At 47.1% G+C, this 20,687-nt stretch overlaps 1 protein-coding gene across 2 annotated transcripts in view; it reads left to right on the top strand.

The window, feature by feature from the left end:
* BFSP1 (beaded filament structural protein 1) overlaps positions 1-20,192 on the top strand; it is a 38,961-nt gene extending 18,769 nt beyond the window's left edge. For both annotated transcript variants that reach the window (XM_086333829.1, XM_086333830.1), the window contains exons 5-8: positions 1,720-1,827; positions 9,900-10,120; positions 16,741-16,826; positions 18,803-20,192. In XM_086333829.1, coding sequence (XP_086189955.1) covers positions 1,720-1,827; positions 9,900-10,120; positions 16,741-16,826; positions 18,803-20,037 — 1,650 coding nt within the window. In that variant the 3' untranslated portion in view covers positions 20,038-20,192. The remainder of the gene's footprint in view (positions 1-1,719; positions 1,828-9,899; positions 10,121-16,740; positions 16,827-18,802) is intronic.
* Positions 20,193-20,687: the final 495 nt, after the last annotated feature.

A 20,687-nucleotide genomic window follows, 5' to 3' on the forward strand; every position in this document is an offset into this window, starting at 1 on the left:
AGCAGTGAAAGCACAGAGTCCTAACCACTGGACCACCAGGGAATTCCTTGTTGAGTATCTTTTCAGTCAAGACATATGGATGCTTATCTGCCATCCATGTATCTATGATTCACGTATCTTCTGTGTTGGACCAAGACCCAAGTCTTTTGCATATATATCTATATCTATATATGATTGGGTTGTTTGTTTTCTTATTCCCCTTATCAATTTGACCATAATTTTGAATCCAGAAAATTGAAGATAGTGAGTGACTCTGTTTTTCCAGGTCAGGCTCTACTAATGAGGAGGCAAGTCTGGGGCATGAAAACTGTCAGGACCGGTTAGAGATGGTTGAAGCTGTTTTGGAATTTGGGTGTAAAACTGTATTCCCAGTATAATGTTCCAGATTCCTTCCTCACTCAGCTCTTTAACAGTTCAACAGGATATTGACCTATATTTTTTCCTCCTGTGGTTTATGGGATTTTGTGATGCACGATACGGTATGTGTAGAAATAGACTGAGAAGGATACAGATTAAAACAGAAATGTCATGTGGTCTTTCTCTGGAGAAGTGTTACGCTGAGGTCAGGGTTTTGTGGACTGTTCAGCTGATGAGATTCTGTGTTTTTCTGCAGAGATGACTTAGGATAGAAGTCTGCTCAAGCCCACACCCTGCAGAACCAGTGGGCAAGGGTAGCTGACTGCTTTATGTTTATTTGAACCTAACTTTTTATATCAAAGCTGAAGAAATCCCCAAATTTGCTTTTGGAACATAGTTGAATCCTGCCAAGTAACATCTGAGAGGCAGAAGGGTTACTTCTTTTGGCCTTGATGGGGATATTCTTGTCCACATTGCTCACCAATGACCCCAAGTGAACTGTGTGCGTGTGTGTTTAGCTGCTTTAGTTGTGTCCAACTCTGTGTGACCCTATGGACTGTAGCCCACCAGGCTCCTCTGTCCACGGGGTTCTGCAGGTAAGAATACTGGAGTAGGGTGCCATATCCTCCTCCAGGGGATCTTCCCAACCCAGGGATCAAACCCACATCTCTTTACGTCTCCTGCGTCGGCAGATGGATTCTTTACCACAAGTGCCACCTGGGAAGTCACAAGTGAACTGCTCTAAAACACAGCTTTTCCTAAAACATAATTTTCTTTGTCAGAGATTTCTTTCCAGACGCTTTATTGTATTTTGCAAACATTTTCCCCTTTAATTCAAAGGTGTTTTGTATCAGAGCACACTTATAAAATCATAATAGTTTGTTTCCTTGTAGCCCCATTTGTCTGAGTTGTAGGAATGTAGAACCATTTAGACTTAGTTTGATGGCGTCAGTGATTGTCAGAGACCCTCAGCATCACTTGGGAACTTGAGAAAAATGCAGAATCTCCAGCCAGACCCCCCAGCAGACCCACTGAGTCACAATCCCCATTTCAGCAGGATGCTTAGGGATTCATGTGCACTTTGCAAAGCACATTTAGATCCTGGTGCCTCCTTCTTTGCTTGTAAGGGCACTAATCCCACCATGGGGGCCCCACTCTAGTGACCTCATCTCCACCTCCCTTCCTGCCAAAGTCCCAGCCCAGATGCCTTCCCATGGCGGGAGGGGGTCAGGGCCTCAGCCTGTGAATCTGAGGGCGGGGTTAGGGGGATGTGAATGTGCAGAACACAGGAGGCCTCTCCGCTCCTCTACGTGTTTCCTCCCATGACAAGTGTGTGATGCTGAGTCTGGCTTCTTTGTACAGGAGAAGCTCCTGACAGAACGGGAAGCCGCCGCCCTGCAGTGCCAGCTGGAGGACGGCAGGGAGATGATCTGCCTCCTGCAAGCCCAGAGAACCGAGCTGCAGGCCCAGGTGCGCCCCACCCTCTGCAGGCTCATTCTGGTGTCACATGCCCGAGAGACTTGCGCACGTTTGTCTCACTGTGTTGTTTTGTTGTTGTTTAGTCCCTCTGTTGTGTCCAACTCTTTGTGACCCCATGGGCTATATAGCCTGCCAGGCTCCTCTGTACTGGAGTGGGTTGCCATGCCCTCCTCCAGAGAATCGTCCCGACCCAGGGATCAAACCCAAATTTCCCACATCTCCTGCATTGCACATGGATTCTTTACCACTGAGCCACCAGGGAAGCCCTGTCTCACTGTACATTCTCACAAACTTGGCACACCTGTGTGCCCAGCCCTCAAGTGACAGACAGCGTCCCTAGGGGGGTGACCAGCTGTCCGCATAGACGGAGGGCTGCCCAGGGCACTGCCCTTCCTGCTCAGACTGGAAAGGGCCTGCGCCAGAGGGGACAGAGAAAGTGAAAGTGAAGTTGCTTACTTGTGTACGACTCTTTGCGACCCCATGGACTGTAGCCAACGAGGTTCCTCCATCCATGGAATTTTCCAGGCAAGAGTACTGGAGTGGGTTGCCATTTCCTTCTCCAGGGAATCTTCCTGACCCAGGGATCAAACCCGGGTCTCCCGAATTGCAAGCAGACACTTTTACTGTCTGAGCCACCAGGGAAGCAGGGACAATAGATCCCACTAATTTCTGGCTCCCGAGAGGTTCCCTCAGGCCCCCTCCCCCACCAAGGGTAAGCTCCCACCTGTGCATAACCGACCCATTTTTCCCAGTTTAAAATTGTTGTAAAAAATAAGAAATGGTCACAGATTGGGGATTTTAATCCTCCACTCGTTTGAATCTGTACTTCCTGCTTCTGACCTGAACTCTCTCCTCTGGAATCTGACTGCAGATTCCAGTCAGAGGGGAGACTGGAGAGAGGGGCTGTTTCTGCATTTGCTCCTGCTCAGAATTTGTTAGTGGAAACTTTGCATTTTCACCCCACCCCTTTTCTGTTCTTGGTGAAGCTTAATTTGCAAACTGAACTCACCAGAAAAGCTCGGTCCTATTTCTACAGGCTTCTTTTGTGGTTCACAGGCTTTGCGGGGCACCTCCGTGATTCCTTCAGTTTCTTTCTGTGGTTCCATGTATCTGGCTGTTCTGATGGGGACATTGGGTTAGAACACGCTCCTTCCTGTTTGACCACATTTCCCAAATCCAAAAGTAAATTGATGTTCGGTTTGACAAGTACATGTAAAGGACAAGAGAACAAGAATTTAAAAAATCTGCACCTCTACGTATACCATTAAACGTTATATGTTACTCTGTCTCTACTCCACCTGAAAGATGATGCTGTGAAAGTGCTGCACTCAATATGCCAGCAAATTTGGAAAACTCAGCAGTGGCCACAGGACTGGAAAAGGTCAGTTTTCATTCCAATCCCAAAGAAAGGCAATGCCAAAGACTGCTCAAACTACAGCACAATTGCACTCATCTCACACCCTAGTAACGGACAAGGCAATGGCACCCTACTCCAGTACTCTTGCCTGGAAAATCCCATGGATGGAGAAGCCTGGTAGGCTACAGTCCATGGGGTCGCTAAGAGTTGAACACGACTGAGCGACTTCACTTTCACTTTTCACTTTTCACTTTTCATGCATTGGAGAAGGAAATGGCAACCCACTCCAGTGTTCTTGCCTGGAGAATCCCAGGGACGGGGAAGCCTGGTGGGCTGCCGTCTATGGGGTCGCACAGAGTCGGACACGACTGAAGCGACTTAGGAGCAGCAGCAGCACACCCTAGTAAAGTAATGCTCAAAATTCTCCAAGCCAGGCTTCAGCAATATGTGAACCGTGAAATTCCAGATGTTCAAGCTGGTTTTAGAAAAGGCAGAGGAACCAGAGATCAAATTGCCAACATCCGCTGGATCATTGAAAAAGCAAGAGAGTTCCAGAAAAACATCTATTTCTGCTTTATTGACTATGCCAAAGCCTTTGACCGTGTGGATCACAATAAACTGTGGAAAATTCTGAAAGAGATGGGAATCCCAGACCACCTGACCTGCCTCTTGAGAAACCTGTATGCAGGTCAGGAAGCAACAGTTAGAACTGGACATGGAACAACAGACTGGTTCCAAATAGGAAAAAGAGTACGTCAAGGCTGTATATTGTCACCCTGCTTATTTAACTTATATGCAGAGTACATCATGAGAAACACTGGGCCGGAAGAGCACAAGCTGGAATCAAGATTGCCGGGAGAAATATCAGTAACCTCAGATATGCAGATGACACCACCCTTATGGGAGAAAGTGAAGAGGAACTAAAAAGCCTCTTGATGAAAGGGAAAGAGGAAAGTGAAAAAGTTGGCTTAAAGCTCAACATTCAGAAAATGAAGATCATGGCATCTGGTCCCATCACTTCATGGGAAATAGATGGGGAAACAGTGGAAACAGTGTCAGACTTTATTTTGGGGGGCTCCAAAATCACTGCAGATGGTGATTGCAGCCATGAAATTAAAAGATGTTTACTCCTTGGAAGAAAAGTTATGACCAACCTAGATAACATATTAAAAAGCAGAGATTACTTTGCCAACAAAGGTCCATCTAGTCAAGGCTATGGTTTTTCCAGTGGTCATGTATGGATATGAGAGTTGGACTGTGAAGAAAGCTGAGTGCTGAAGAATTGATGCTTTTGAACTGTGGTATTGGAGAAGACTCTTGAGAGTCCCTTGGACTGCAAGGAGATCCAACCAGTCCATTCTAAAGGAGACCAGTCCTAGGTGTTCATTGGAAGGACTGATGCTGAGGCTGAAACTCCAATACTTGGGCCACCTCATGCGAAGAGTTGACTCAATGGGAAAAGACTCTGATGCTGGGAGGGATTAGGGGCAGGAGGAGAAGGGGATGACAGAGGATGAGATGGCTGGATGGCATCACCGACTCGATGGACATGAGTTTGAGCGAACTCTGGGAGTTGGTGATGGACAGGGAGGCCTGGCGTGCTGTGATTCATGGGGTCGCAGAGTCAGGCACGACTGAGCGACTGAACTGAACTGAACCCCACCAGTGCCGACAGAAGAATCACATGTTGGAGCCCTGTGGGGTGTGGTGCTTTTCGTGGGTTCTCAGTGTTACCAAATTTCAGGACCTGAGTCCAGAATCTCTATTCCTGCCCACGCACCACACACCCCTCACTGTGCAGTGACTCAGGGGCTTCGGAAAGCACATGCGGGTCTGCAGATGGTCCCCAAGGCAGAGACCCCAGCTGCAGAGACCCCTTAAAACTCATCCTGCTCTGGTGATAAACTGTGGCTTGAGGACCAGGCACGTTGATTTGGTGACTTGATGAGTATGTAGTGTTCTCTGAGGTTCTGAGAGGATAGAGGGAGGGTGTGTGTGTGTGTGTGTGTGTGTGTGTGTGCACATGTGTGTATAATGTGTGTGAATATTTTTGAATGTGTGTACATGTGTGTGCATATATGTGTGTATAAGTTGTGTGTGTGTGTGTGTGTGTGTACATGTGTGTGTGTGACTAAGCATTTGGAGAAGTGGACACAAGCCCAGTCACGTTGGCAGAATTCTGTTCTGTGTGCCTGTGGGAACAAGGATCCTGTTTCTTTACTGCCAGTAGTCATTCCAGATGCTGCCCACTCTCCTTGGTGGGTGGCCTCCTCCATCTTCAGGGACATTGACTCTTTCTCATGCATCTACTCTCTTTGATTTCTGCTCTTGAGGGCTCATGTGATCAGGAATAATCTAGAATAGTCTCTCTATTTTTTAAGCTCAACTGCTTAAGAACCTTGCTTACATCTGCAAAGTCCCTTTGCCAACTAACACCACAGAGTCTTGGGCAGAAGCTAAGGGGTAAAGGTCACTGGGGCCAAAAGTCTGCCTGATTAGCTCAAATTAAAACACACACATGTCTGGACCCACCTGAGAGTTTCTGACTCAGTAGGTCTGGGTTGTGGCCCAAGAACCTACCTTTCTGAAGTCCAGGTGCTGCTTGCTAGCCCAGGAACCACACTTGGAGGTCACTAATTTGTGGGGGGGAGGCGGGGGGAGGCGGGGGTGGGAATCCCATGCTGGGTCAGGATGTTCTACATCTGGGCCACTCATGTTCCTGGCCTGGGCCTTCCATAGCCTGATTCATGAGATATTTACAGCTGGCTTTTTGCTAATTTTAAAATGTTGCCATGACTTTCGGATGGAGTAGCTAAGCTGTACGTTCCCAGGGAGACCAGTCATCATAGCCCCTCAGTGGGGCCAGGGCTAGGACTGGGGATGTGGTGGGGATGTTGTGGGGCAGCACTCCTTGGCTCTGCCTATGGTTAGGGCATTCACAGGCTCGCCCCAGACCTGTGGAATCAGGGATACTGGAGAGGGGCCAGCATCTCCTTCAACAAGCCCCCCAGGTGGCTCTGCCAGCTTTGAGAACACTGGTCTGCAGGTTGCCTGCAACAGCACCCACGATTGGAGCTGGGGGCCCCTGCTTTTGAGATTGAACGTGGACCACACATGAGATCCCTGAACGTGGACCACGCATGAGATCCCTGAACGTGATGTATGAGATGGTACTTATTCCAGGTGCCCGAGAAAGGACAGGCTCTCTAAATTCTCTAAGTTGCATCAGTTGAGTTTTTGTGACAGGAAGTGAAAAAATGCAGATTTTTACGAGTGTGTTGCCCAGACATCATTTTTTGTGAAAGTCCCTTAGCACCATCTGGTGGCAGGTTTTGGTAAGATGGCATGTAATCTGGAAAGGATATGATTTCTTTTTCCTTTTTGAAATGACCTTGAACCCAAAGGAGTCCAGGGGCCTAAGAGGACTGAGGCAGGAGGTCACCCCTCCAGACGGGGCTCACATGAGGCGTAGCTCAGGATCCCTGAGGACTGTGTGTGCAAAGGCAAGCCCCACAACTGAGCTAGAACACTTGTCTTTTATTCAGATGTTTCTGGCGAGCCCCATGTGAGGTCCGGGAACACCAAGCAGAGCTTGGCTGGGCTCCTGCCTGCAGCCAAGTGGGGAGATGAATATCAGCTGGTCGATCCAAATGGTCCAGGCAGAAATGCCCAGTTACCTGGCTCACAGTGAAGTTCAGGCTGCTTTGAGGCCCACGCCTGCCACCTGCCTCTGCCCTCTGTATCAGCTTGACTACTGTTCTCGAAGTGACCCGGGGCTGTCAGTGGGCAGCTCTCTTCCCCTCTCCTCTCCTGACCACCCCTGCAGACCTGGCGCCCGCCTCTCTGCTTCTCACGCCTCTTTCTGCAAGTCCCTTTGCTTCTGCAGTGCCCAGGACTGGACTTACCTCCTCCTGGAAGCCTTCCGTGATGCCCCGCCCCCTCCCCCCCTCCCCCCACCTCCCCAGCACCCTGGGCCTCTCCGTGGGTTCTATGACACCCTGTGCTTGAGCCTGTGGCCAACCTGGACTGTGGCTCCAGGAAGGAGGGTCTCTTTCTCCTACGATCAGTCTGGTGCTAGACGGTGTCTGAAGCCCACATGGAAGTCAGTCCCCTCAGAGACATCTCGTTAGCCCCCTTTGAGCTGCCGAAAGGGGGGCTTTTACTGTTTCTTTCTGAGCACCCCTCCTTCTGATGGAGGAGGTTTCAATTATTGAGCTTTAACACATGGGTGCTGCGGTCACATCTCTTTCCTATTCATGTGGTAGAAGGGTGAGCTTTGATGAAAGTGTGTCCAGCTCTCATGTTTCCCTACTGCCCAGCTGACTCTGGAGTGGATGGAGCCCAGCCACACCAGTTTGTGACCTGCAGGCTTTGTTCTCAGGACCGCTCCATGGAAACGGAGAGTCTTACATGGGGATTCACCCACTCCTGGATGGCTTCTTGTCTCTGAGATTCAGGTCTGGAGGGGTCCTTTGAATCCCTTCATGGAAGCCTTTCCTGGAGCGTGTAGACGCTGGTATGGTTAAGAGGGTGTGGCCACACCAGGAGTCAGAGGCTGTGCCTTGGTGTTTGATGTCCTAGGAGACTGTTTGAATGGAGACAATTTTGTTTATTTTTTAAAATTTATTTATTTTTAATTGAAGGATAATTACTTTACAGTATTTTGTTGGTTTGTGCCAAATATCAACATGAATCAGCCATAGGTACACATATGTCCCCTCCCTCTTGAACCTCCCTCCCACCTCCTACTCCATCCCATCCCTCTAGGTTGTCACAGAGTGCTGGTTTGAGGTCTGAAGTGAAGTGAAGTCGCTTAGTCGTGTCTGACTCTTAGGTACCCCATGAACTGTAGCCTACCAGGCTCCTCCATCCATGGGGTTTTCCAGGCAAGAGTACTGGAGTGGGTTGCTATTTCGAGTCATGCAGCAAATTCCCACTGGTGATCTGCTTTACATACGGTAATGTGTATGTTTCCATGCTACTCTTTCCCTCTTCTTCCCTGCCCCTTGACCACAAGTCTGTTCTCTACGTCTGCATCTCCATTGCTGCCCTGCAAAGAGGTTCATCAGTAACCATCTTTCTAGATTCCATATATGTGCATTAGTATATGATGTTTGTTTTCTGTTTCTGACTTACTTCACTCTATAATAGGCTGTAGATTCATCTACCTCATTAGAACTGACTCAAATGCGTTCCTTTTTATGGCTGAGTAATATTCCATTGTATATATGTACCACAGCTTCTTTATCCGTTCATCTGTTGATGGACATCTAGATTGTTTCCTGAATGGAGGCAGTTTTAAATGAGGAACAGAAACCTGGCCAAACTCTCTTTGTTTATTTTGAAATAATTTTAGACTTCTCTGATGCTGTGAAAATAACTCAGAGTTTCCCATACTCTTCATTCAATTCCCCCAAAGTCAACATCCAAATAGCAAAGCACCAAGGTTGAAACCAGGACATTGGTGAGCAGACCAGACTGGTAAGAGACTTGCCTGAAATCTCACCCCTTACCCTGTTCACAGGTTGCCTGATCCTGGGTCCTGCCTGCATTCAGGTGTCCTGTCTCCTCAGCCTCCTCGAGGCTGGGACAATTCCTGCCCATCTCTGTTTCTCATGACCTTATCTGTACATAGCGAAGGGTCAGGCTCTCAGGAACAATCACCCTCCATGTTGTCCAGTGTGTTCATTAAGCTGCATGTGTCAGGCATCCTGTGATGCACATACATGAGGATAGATTCAGACTTTTGCTTAGTTCCCCACGACTCAAAGAATGTGGCCCGGAGACCAGAGCCACAGCCACGGGCATTGTGGAGGAGCCACTTAGAAACCCGGCCCCTCCAGTCCCACTGGAGCTACTGAGTCAGAATCTGAGCAAAACTGTATCCTTGGGGTGGTTCATATGTGTGTTGAAGTTTGACAAGTGCTCTTGCAGATGAAGTGGGTTTCAGTCTACATGTTTTATTTTGCTTTTGAGGACTGGCTACGCCTGTTATATCTTTTCTCTGTGGGAAAACAAGCTTGTACTGAGCTTGTAAATAAGTTTGCTTATAAATAAGTAAGAAGCTTGTGGCTGCTTGTGGGTTGTCATAGCTCTAAAAGTGAAGATGAGGAACCTCTCTTCATTTTCCTACCTTAATTTTGACTTGTCCTGCTTTAATATATAAATAGCGTTTCTCTGAAGTTATTTTACATAAGTGCCAGCGCACACAAACACACACATTTTAGCTATCAAAACATATATGTAACTCTACTGGTCAGAAATCAGGAGAAAATTAAAGTGCCGTAGTGATTGAATAAGATCAAGGAGATCCCCCCCTTTTTATTATTATAGCATCTTATCTATTTAGTCCATGTTCTTTTTTTTACTACTTTTTCATGCTAACTCAGTAAAGTACGAAGAATGTACTCGGAGTTGTACATGTTAGTCCAGGGATGGCAGTTTTTATTTTCTGAGTTTCTCATCTTCCTACTGCCTTGGGTCGGGGGCTCCGCTACAGGCTGATTTCCTGGGGTGCTGATACAAGCATCAGGGGAAGGGGTTCAGTTGTCACATCCTTCTGTGGCTTTAAGATTCTCTGCGGACAGAGAAACAAACCAACAAAACAAATACAACTGGGTACGCCGTCCGGATTCTCCCCTGCTGTGTCTGTGTCTGCAGGGAGAGGGTGGCTGGGTTTTCTTGTGACTATTGTCTCTGCCCGCAGACTGCGGCCCTGGAACAAGCCATCAGAGACGCCCACGAGTGTTATGATGATGAGATTCAGCTCTACAACGAGCAGATAGACACCCTGCGGAAGGAGATTGAAGAGGCAGAGAGGAGCCTGGAGAGATCATCCTATGACTGCCGGCAGCTGGTGGTCGTCCAGCAGACCCTGAGGAACGAGTTGGACCGGTATCATCGCATCATCGAGAATGAAGGCAACAGGTGGGGTCAGGGTGGGCAGAGCCCACGGGCACAGAAACACTTACTTGTTCCACGTTTTTCCATGTGCAAGTTCCAGGCTGTAGGGAATGTGTCAGGAAAGTGAGTGTTAGTTGCTCAGTCGTGTCCGACTCTTTGTGACCCCCCCTGGACTGTAGCCTGCCAGGTTCCTCTGTCCATGGGATTCTCCAGGCAAGGATACTGGAGTGGGTAGCCATTCTGTTTTCCAGGGGATCTTCCCGACCCATTGCAGGCAGATTATTTACCGTCTGAGCCACCAGAAAGAGACCCCCAAATCCAGGACCTCATGGGGCTGGAATGCTAGTGGGGGAGGCAGAGGATGAGTGGGTTTGCAACAGAGATGTGGGCTCTGGCATGAGTGATGGTGGGGGGAGGGGAGAGGTGATGAAGATGACTGTGGGAGTGTTTGGATGTCAAGGTGCCTTTTAGCTCCACAGGCTTCTGGTGACAGGAATGTCTTAGCTGAAAGGATGACCAGGTATGGTTATTGAGATGCTACAGGCGAGATGCCTGCACAGTACCTGGAATTGGACCAGTGCTCAGAGCGGTTGGTGTTATTACTGCTGCTGCCATGGTGACTCTGAGCACCTGGCCCGCCAGTACTGTGGCTACCAACAGGCTGTCTGGTCTCCTGCACGATGGATTGGGATGTGAAGTCTGCTGGCAAGTGTCTCTGTCTCTGTCTCAGCCTCATTCACATCTACACCTGCATCAGCTACTCTCTGTTTCCTCTGTGTTCATCTATGTGACCGTGTCTGCACCTACACGTATACTTATGTCCACATCTGTGTCCACAGCGTCTGTATGTGTACATCTACACTACGCCTGCGTTCTCTACGTCATCTGTAGCTACACCCACATCACCTAACCTACATCTGTATCGTCTACACCTACTCCTGCCTCTACATCACCTACTCCTACATCATCTGTATCGACATCTGACACCTACTCTGCCATCTACGTCTGTCTGGATCATCTACATGTATGTCTACCCCACATCTGCATTTTCTGTGCCTGCGTCATCTTCAGCACTTCTGTTATTTATGCTGATGCCTGCATCGCCTACATTTACACCTGCACTTACCTCTATGTCATCTGCATCTCTACTTCCACCCACATCTACATCATCTGTATCCACGTCTATATCACTTACATCTGTATCTACATACACCTGTGTCTACATTATCTATGGTTATAGTTACATCTTTATCACCTAAGCCTGCACCTCATCTCCACATAAGTATGTAAATCTCTATCGTCTTTATGTACATGCATAAAGTGTCTACATCTCCATTGTCTTTACTTACATGTATAAACTGTCTATACCTCCATGGTTTTCTTTTTTTTTTTTTTACTTTACAATATTGTATTGGTTTTGCCATACATTAACATGAATCCACCATGGGTGTACATGTGTTCCCCATCCTAAACCACCCTCCCACCTCCCTCCCCATCCCATCCCTCTGGGTCATCCCAGTGCACCAGCCCCGAGCACCCTGTATCATGCATCGAACCTGGACTGGCAATTTGTTTCACATATGATAATATACATGTTTCAGTGTCATTCTCCCAAATCATCCCACCCTTGCCCTCTCCCACAGAGTCCGAAAGACTGTTCTATACATCTGTGTCTCTTTTGCTGTATCTCATACAGGGTTATTGTTACCATCTTTCTAAATTCCATATATATGCGTTAGTATACTGTATTGGTGTTTTTCTTTTTGGCTTATTTCACTCTGTATAATAGGCTCCAGTTTCATTCACTTCATTAGAACTGATTCAAATGTATTCTTTTAATGGCTGAGTAATATTCCATTGTGTATATGTACCCACAGCTTTCTTATCCATTCGTCTGCTGATGGACATCTAGGTTGCTTCCATGTCCTGGCTATTATAAACAGTGCTGCGATGAACACTGGGGTACATGTGTCTCTTTCAATTCTGGTTTCCTTGGTGTGTATGCCCAGCAGTGGGATTGCTGGGTCATATGGCAGTTCTATTTCCAATTTTTTGAGGAATCTCCACACTGTTCTCCATAGTGGCTGTACTAGTTTGCATTCCCACCAACGGTGTAAGAGAGTTCCCTTTTCTCCACACCCTCTCCAGCATTGATTGCTTGTAGACTTTGGATAGCAGCCATTCTGACTGGCGTGAAATGGTACCTCATTGTGGTTTTGATTTGCATTTCTCTGATAATGAGTGATGTTGAGCATCTTTCCATGTGTTTGTTAGCCATCTGTATGTCTTCTTTGGAGAAATGTCTGTTTAGTTCTTTGCCCATTTTTTGATTGAGTCTTTTATTTTTCTGGAGTTGAGCTGTAGGAGTTGCTTGTATATTTTTGAGATTAGTTGCTTGTCAGTTGCTTCATTTGCTATTATTTTCTCCCATTCTGAAGGCTGTCTTTTCACCTTGCTTATAGTTTCCTTTGTTGTGCAGAAGCTTTTAATTTTAATTAGGTCCCGTTTGTTTATTTTTGCTTTTATTTCCAATATTCTGGGAGGTGGGTCATAGAGGATCCTGCTGTGATATATGTCGGAGAGTGTTTTGCCTAGGTTCTCCTCTAGGAGTTTTATAGTTTCTGGGCTTATGTTTGGATCTTTAATCCATTTTGAGTTTATTTTTGTGTATGGTGTTAGAAAGTGTTCTAGTTTCATTCTTTTACAAGTGGTTGACCAGTTTTCCCAGCACCACTTTTTAAAGACATTGTCTTTTCTCCATTGTATATTCTTGCCTCCCTTTTCAAAGATAAGGTGTCCATAGGTGCATGGATTTATCTCTGGGCTTTCTATTTTGTTCCATTGATCTATATTTCTGTCTTTGTGCCAGTACCATACTGTCTTGATGACTGTGGCTTCGTAGTAGAGCCTGAAGTCAGGTGGGTTGATTCCTCCAGTTCCATTCTTCTTTCTCAAGATTGCTTTGACTATTCGATGTTTTTTGTATTTCCATAAAAATTGTGAAATTATTTGTTCTAGTTCTGTGAAAAATACCATTGGTAGCTTGACAGGGATTGCATTGAATCTATAGATTGCTTTGGGTAGTATACTCATTTTCACTATATTGATTCTTCCAATCCATGAACACAGTATATTTCTCCATCTATTGTGTCCTCTGATTTCTTTCACCAGTGTTTTATAGTTTTCTATATATAGGTCTTTTGTTTCTTTAGATAGATTTATTCCTAAGTATTTTATTCTTTTCGTTGCAATGATGAATGAAATTGTTTCCTTAATTTCTCTTTCTGTTTTCTCATTCTTAGTATATAGGAATGCAAGGGATTTCTGTGTGTTGATTTTATATCCTACAACTTTACTATATTTATTGATTAGCTCTAGTAATTTTCTGGTGGAGTCTTTAGGGTTTTATATGTAGAGGATCAAGTCGTCTGCAAACAGTGAGAGTTTTACTTCTTCTTTTCCAATGTGGATTCCCTTTATTTCATTTTCTGCTCTGATTGCTGTGGCCAAAGCTTCCAAAACTATGTTGAATAGTAGTGGTGAGAGTGGGCACCCTTGTCTTGTTCCTGACTTTAGAGGAAATGCTTTCAATTTTTCACCATTGAGGATAATGTTTGCTGTGGGTTTGTCATATATAGCTTTTATTATGTTGAGGTATGTTCCTTCTATTCTTGCTTTCTGGAGGGTTTTTATCATAAATGGATGTTGAATTTTGTCGAAAGGCTTCCTCTGCATCTATTGAGATAATCATATGGCTTTTATTTTTCAATTTGTTAATGTGGTGTATTACTTTGATTGATTTGCAGATATTGAAGAATCCTTGCATCCATGGGATAAAGCCCACTTGGTCATGATGTATGATCTTTTTAATATGTTGTTGGATTCTGTTTGCTAGAATTGTGTTAAAGATTTGTGCATCTATGTTCATCAGTGATATTGGCCTGTAGTTTTCTTTTTCTGTGGCATCTTTGTATGGTTTTGGTATTAGGGTGATGGTGCCCTCATAGAATGAGTTTGGAAGTTTACCTTCCTCTGCAGTTTTCTGGAAGAGTTTGAGTAGGATAGTAGGTGTTAGCTCTTCTCTAAATTTTTGGTAGAATTCAGCTGTGAAGCCATCTGGCTCTGGGCTTTTGTTTGGTGGAAGATTTCTGATTACAGTTTCAATTTCTGTGCTTGTGATGGGTCTGTTAAGATTTTCTATTCCTTCCTGGTTCAGTTTTGGAAAGTTGTACTTTTCTAAGAATTTGTCCATGTCTTCCAAGTTGTCCATTTTATTGGCATATAATTACTGATAGTAGTCTCTTATGATCCTTTGTATTTCTGTGTTGTCTGTTGTGATCTCTCCATTTTCATTTCTAATTTTGTTGATTTGATTCTTCTCCCTTTGTTTCTTGATGAGTCTGGCTAATGGTTTGTCAAGTTTATTTATCTTCTTGAAGAACCAGCTTTTGGCTTTGTTGATTTTTGTTATGGTCTCTTTTGTTTCTTTTACATTTATTTATGCCCTAATTTTTAAGATTTCTTTCCTTCTACTAACCCTATACCTCCATGGTTTTCATCTGTCTACATCTCCATCATCTTTATGTACATGTATAAACTGTATACATGTCTATCATTTTTATGTACATATATAAGCTATCGACATCTCCATCGTTTTTATGTACACGTCCTAACCCTAACCCTAACCCTGGTAGGCTCCAGTCCATGGGGTCGCTAAGAGTCGGACACGACTGAGCGACTTCACTTTCACTTTTCACTTTCATGCATTGGAGAAGGAAATGGCAACCCACTCCAGTATTCTTGCCTGGAGAATCCCAGGGACAGAGGAGCCTGGTGGGCTGCTGTCTGTGGGGTCGCACAGAGTCGAACATGACTGAAGTGACTTAGCAGCAGCAGCAGCATAAACTGTCTACACCTCCATTGTCTTTATGTACATGCATAAACTGTCCATGTCTCTGTCATCTTTATGTACATGTATAAACTGTTTACATCTCCATTATTTTTATGTACATGCATAAACTGTCTACACCTCCGTCGTCTTCATGTACATGTATAAACCATTGGCACCTGCATTGTCTCTGTGTACATACACATCTACAATGGTGTCTCCATTATTCCTATCCGTACCCATGCCTACATATATGACTGTATCCACCTGTGTACCTATAGCCCTAGATGTGTGGAGAATGGATTGAGGCCAGCCTCCCAGTGTAAGGACTCTGCTTCTCTATTAAGTGGAGATTCTTCAGTTCAGCCTAGCCCACCAGGCTCCTCTGTCCATGGGATTCTCTAGGCAGGAATACTGGAGTGGGTAGCCCCTGCCTTCTCCAGAGGATCTTTCCACCAACCCAGGGATTGGACTTACATCTCCTGTGGCTCTTGTATTGGCAGGCGGGTTCTTTATCACTGAGCCACCTGGGAAGCCCTCTCTTATTTTAAAAAGCCCCCAAAACAAAGAGAACTCCTGTTCAACAAAGAAGTGGCATATTTAGATTATCAGCAATTTCTACCTTACCATTTTTTTATGTGTGTTTCACAGTTTATGATTGACCTTCCCATCATCATGCAATGTGTGAGTGTGTTTGGGGGGTTTAGATTGAGATAAAAGAGAAACACCCAGGCGTTCCCCCAGGGACACTTCTGTCCTCTCTCTGGGGCTCTGTCTTGGCATATGAGTGCTCTAATGTGTTGCAGGAAAAGGAAGATTTTCTTTTGTTTTCTCTAGTTCCGGTCAATGTATTGTGCTGAACTCAATTATATTTATGTCACAGTGAATGCTTCATGCACACATATACAAAATGTCTTGAACTGGTATTTAAATGTCTTTGTGAAAAGTTTTGTTTTGGAGGCAGGACTTCATCAAAAGGTAACTGGGTACCTCTTTTGTGTGTTTATATAGAACTCTTAATTTTGATATGATTTCACACTGATAGAAGTGTTGCAGGCACAGAGCAAGGAAATTCTGAATCCTCTTAGATTCACTAGCTGTTTACATTTTGTCTCAATTGCTTTTATCTTCCTGCTATCTCTGGTTATAGAAACTATTCTTTAAAAAACAAGTTGGAGAATCATATGCTGGTTGCCCTAAATAATTTATCCTGGGCTGGCCATTCTCTTATTTTAGGGGTGGTGTGCATGCTCAATCGTGTCTGACTCTTTTGAGACCCTAAGGTCTGTAACCCACCAGGCTCCCCTGTCCATGAAATTCTCCAGGCAGGAATACTGGAGTGGGTAGCCATTGCCTCCTGCAGGGGATCTTTCCTATCCAGGGATCAAACTTATGTCTTTTGCGGCTCCTGTATTGCCAGGTGGATTCTTTACCACTGAGTCACCTGGGAAACCCTCTCTTATTTACAAAAAACCCGAAAACACAGAGAACTCCTGTTCAACAGAAAAGTGGCATATTTAGATTATCAGTCATTTATACCTTACCATTTTTTATGTGTGTTTCACAGTTTATGACATGACTTTCCCATCATCATGCAATGCGTGAGTACATTTGTGATTCTTGAGCTGTTGGATCTAGAGGAAGCCTTGTTCATTTTTGCTGGACACTAGAGCCTCCCTCTTACCCCACAACCCCATTCTGTTTGCCTTGATGACTTAACGATGGTGACCTCCCTCTTTCTGGTTCTTCCTGTCAGGCTGAGCTCTGCCTTCATTGAAACTCCAATCACCCTGTACACTGCGAGCCATGGGGCCTCCCTCAGCCCTCGGCATGGTGGGAAAGGTGAGTCCCCAACTCTGGCTTGTTCTACTTTTCTGTCCTAGGAAAATGGAAAAAATCAAGCGACTTTGTCTCCAAATGTAACATTCATGCTCCCTTCCGATCCAGCTGGAAATTCAGTGCTTTTATGTGGGGTCCTTCCTCGTTCTGCGGATGTCCTCCCACTGGTGCCGAGTGACTGAGTCTAAGAGTTTACAAGGAGAAAGTCAGGCCACACGAGAGGCCACCATCCATGAGCATGAGGCATTTAACTGGGGAGGAAAATCGCAATTAACATTTACACTGGCGAGAAGTAGATAATGAAATGTATCTATCCACCCTCCCCCTCCCCCAGTGAAATGAACTCTTTTAAGCAAAGGTGCTTAATCTAGCATCAGGAGCAGAGTAGATGCTCAACTTTTGTTCGTTTTCTCTTCCGTTCAAAGCTGAGCAGGAAGAGCTTGGTGGGCAGTGGAGCTTCTGCCTTCAACACTTGGTCCTTTGTGGCGGTTTCCCGCACTTGTGAGATGTCCACTCATGGCTCAGTCTCCCCAGTCAGGACCGAACAGAACGGTGCCCGGAGGAAGGAAAGCCTGGCTTCCAGTGCCGTCAAATCCCAGGGTCTCAGAAAGCTCAGAGGGCTTTGTGGAGATGGGAGAAGGGGCAGGGGTCCCCAGACACCCAGGCTGGCTCCAGGGGCCCGTAGCTGTGTGCAGGGTGCTGGGCTTGATGCTTTACTGTCACAGTCTGGAAATTCTTCACAGTTTTGAACAGCAGGCCCTGAAATTCAGCAACTGGTCTTGCAAGCACCCCATTCTGCACCTGCTTCTGGCCACCTGCTTTGACATGTCCCCCTTGTGTCCCTCCCCCGTGGCTTCATGACCTGCACCGCCATGCCTGCTCACTCTGCTCTGTCATTGAGGGTCACCCCTGTGGGATGCCCTGGCTCTGTGAACCCAAGTCCTCTGGTTAACAAAGGGAGGAGGGTAGCTGGAGAAGACTTTGGTGTTAAAAAGTTAAAAAATCACTGTGTTAGTAAATCTCGAAAGCCTTTCAGATGTATGTGTGTGTGCTAAGTCACTTCAGACATGTCTGACTCTTTTGCGACACCATGGACTCTACCCTGCCAGCCTCCTCTGTCCGTGGGATTTTCCAGGCAAGAATATTGGAGTGGGTTGCCCTGCCCTCCTCCAGGGGAATCCTTCTGACCCAGGGATAGAACTTGTGTCTCTTATGTCTCCTGCAACAGCAGGCGGGTTTTTTTTTTTTTTTTTTTTTTTTTTACCACCAGTGCCACCTGGAACTAAAAGCCTGCCTTTTGGATGAGACAGGGTGAAACTTTGTGTTTTCTGAAACTTTAAGTTTCTCCTCTTGGCTGGTCTGAAGCAGTGAATGTGGCCTCTGGCCCAGGGGATTCCCATTCTGGGTTTAAGGGCATCGTTTCCTCTTGTTGCACAGGAGGAAGGGGGTGGTGAGCAAGGAGTGGCGGTGTTTATCTGGTTTGGGGTGCAGGGGGACAAGGGTGTGCCTGGAGGCTATTCCAAACCCATCAGAGGAAGGTGGGTTGACTCTGAGTTGCTCCTTTGGGGAAGCCTGAGGTGACAGTGACTCCCTGGACTGGATTTCCTGGTCTGGTCTGGATCCAAGTGTCCCCTGTGACCTCGAGGTGAGGGTGCTGGGGTGGGGCAGAGGCCCTGCTCCCACAGAATGTTATTGCAGGAGAAACACGGATCTCAGTAAGTTGTACCCAGTATGAAGGGAACTGTGGGGGCCTCCCCTCTGCTCTGCAAACCCGGAGGGGCCAAGTGACTTGTCCCAAAGTCACACAGCGGCCGGCAGGGCTGGGTCCTCAGTGTGGGCCATGTATCCTACCTGTTGCCAACCAGCCAACCAGGAAACCCCACCTCAGTGCTAGGCATGTATTTTTCAACAAATACTTTTTCTTCCTCTTTCATTGGCCTTTACTCATTGCACCCACCTCCTTTTTTCTTTTTTCAAAGATCTCACCAGGGCTGTGCAGGATATAACTGCGGCGAAACCAAGACTCAAAGGCCTCCCCAAGAACCTTCCGAAGAAAAAGGAGATGGTAGCAAAAGACAGAGCAGATGAAATTCTGGAAGAGACACTGCTGAGAGGTCCAGAGGACATGAAGCCGGGGCGGGTGGTAATCAAAGAAGAGGGCGAGTCTAAGCTTGAACCAGGAGATGAAGAAGCAAGTCCCCCGACCCAGGAAGGGGCTCCGGAGGATGTCCCAGATGGAGGCAAGATAAGCAAAGCCTTTGAGAAACTAGGCAAGATGATCAAGGAGAAGGTGAAAGGCCCCAAAGAACCCGAGCCCCCCGCCGACCTGTACACCAAAGGGCGGTACGTGATGGTTTCCGGAGATGGCAGTTTCGTGGATCCTGGCTTCTGTGTCTTCTCTGTCCCAGCCAAAGGGGGCGTGGTGGTGTCTAAGGGGGACGACTCTGTGCCTCCTGACAGCGGCGTGGAACCCTCTCCCCAGCAGCCTGAGCCCCCTCTGGAGGAGGGACAGGGGCCCCCCCAGGAGAAAGAAGATGGTCTGAAGGAGGAAGGGGGGCCCCCTGAGGGGAAAGGAGAGCCCCCTGAGGGGAAAGGAGACAGTGTGAAGGAGGAAGGGGGGCCACCTGAGGGGAAAGGAGACGGTGTGAAGGAGGAAGGGGGGCCCCCTGAGGGGAAAGGAGACGGTGTGAAGGAGGAAGGGGGGCCCCCTGAAGGGAAAGGAGATGGTGTGAAGAAGGAAGGGGAGCCCCCTGAGGGGAAAGGAGAAGGTCTGAAGGAGGAAGAGGGGCCCCTGCAGGAGAAAGAAGATGGACGCCCCCCCACCCCGCACCCTGCAGACAAAGGGGATGAGAAAAATGCCAAAGAACTGAAGGGGCTTCAGGGGAAACAGGATGACCAGAAGGAGGAGGGGGCCAGAGGGCCCTGTCCCATGGTGGCGCCTGGTCCGGAGGGGCCGTCTACACCCCGGTCTCAAGGGCCTCAGGTCATTCTGGGTGGGTCCGAGGGGCATGGGGCTCGGAGCGGCAGCCGGCTGGCGAGAAGCCCTCCCAGGAAGCTGGCCTATGAGAAGGTGGAGGTGATGGAATCCATAGAGAAGTTTTCCACTGAGAGCATCCAGACGTACGAAGAGACTGCTGTCATTGTGGAGACCATGATTGAAAAGACGAAGGCAAACAAGAAGAAACTGGGAGAGAAGGGATCCTCCAGTGCCTGAGCTAACCGGGAGGAGGTGCCTCTAGGCCCCTGTAGACACGTGCTTGGATGTTTTAGAACAGAGGCTACAAGGGTACAAGGTTCTTTGGATTAGATCATGGTTGGCCCATCTGGCTTACCAATGAAGCCTTAATTAAAATGTTTTATTTGCTTGCACATCCTTTGTCTGATTAACAGGGGCCTTGGGCTTGCAGGTGGGCCAGCCTCACTCAGGACAGGGATGCCCTGCTAACCGCCACTGAGCTGAGCTCATTTAAGAAAGTAGACGAGCCCTTTGCCCTGGGGCATCGCGGGGCTCATTAGAGGATCAGAGTCTGGATTTCACACCTGAAACATGTCAGGTGATGGTTCGGCTTGTTTTCACCGCATTTCAGGCACAAGCACACGATCGCATGACGGGTGCTTTGTTAGAAGTCAGGTGATTAAATGTGTCTGTCTCAGTTTGGGTTCCCCAAGAAGCTGACCCTGCAGCAAGGATCTGATGTCATTTCTGGGGACGTGGTCCCAAGAAGCGTCAGGAGGGCAGGAGACGGAGGTGGAGGCAGCAGGGCATCAGAGAGGAGAGGCGCTACCAGGTGGGTTGGCACTGTGGGCTGCTGGCGCTCAGCCCCCATACCTGGGGGCTCTAGGAGACGGGGCGGAACTTGGTCT

This window comes from Bos grunniens, chromosome 13 (assembly GCF_055505025.1).
Source record: "Bos grunniens cultivar Pamir isolate PY7600 chromosome 13, Bosgru_T2T1.0, whole genome shotgun sequence".
In the NCBI taxonomy this organism is placed as follows: Eukaryota; Metazoa; Chordata; class Mammalia; order Artiodactyla; family Bovidae; genus Bos; species Bos grunniens.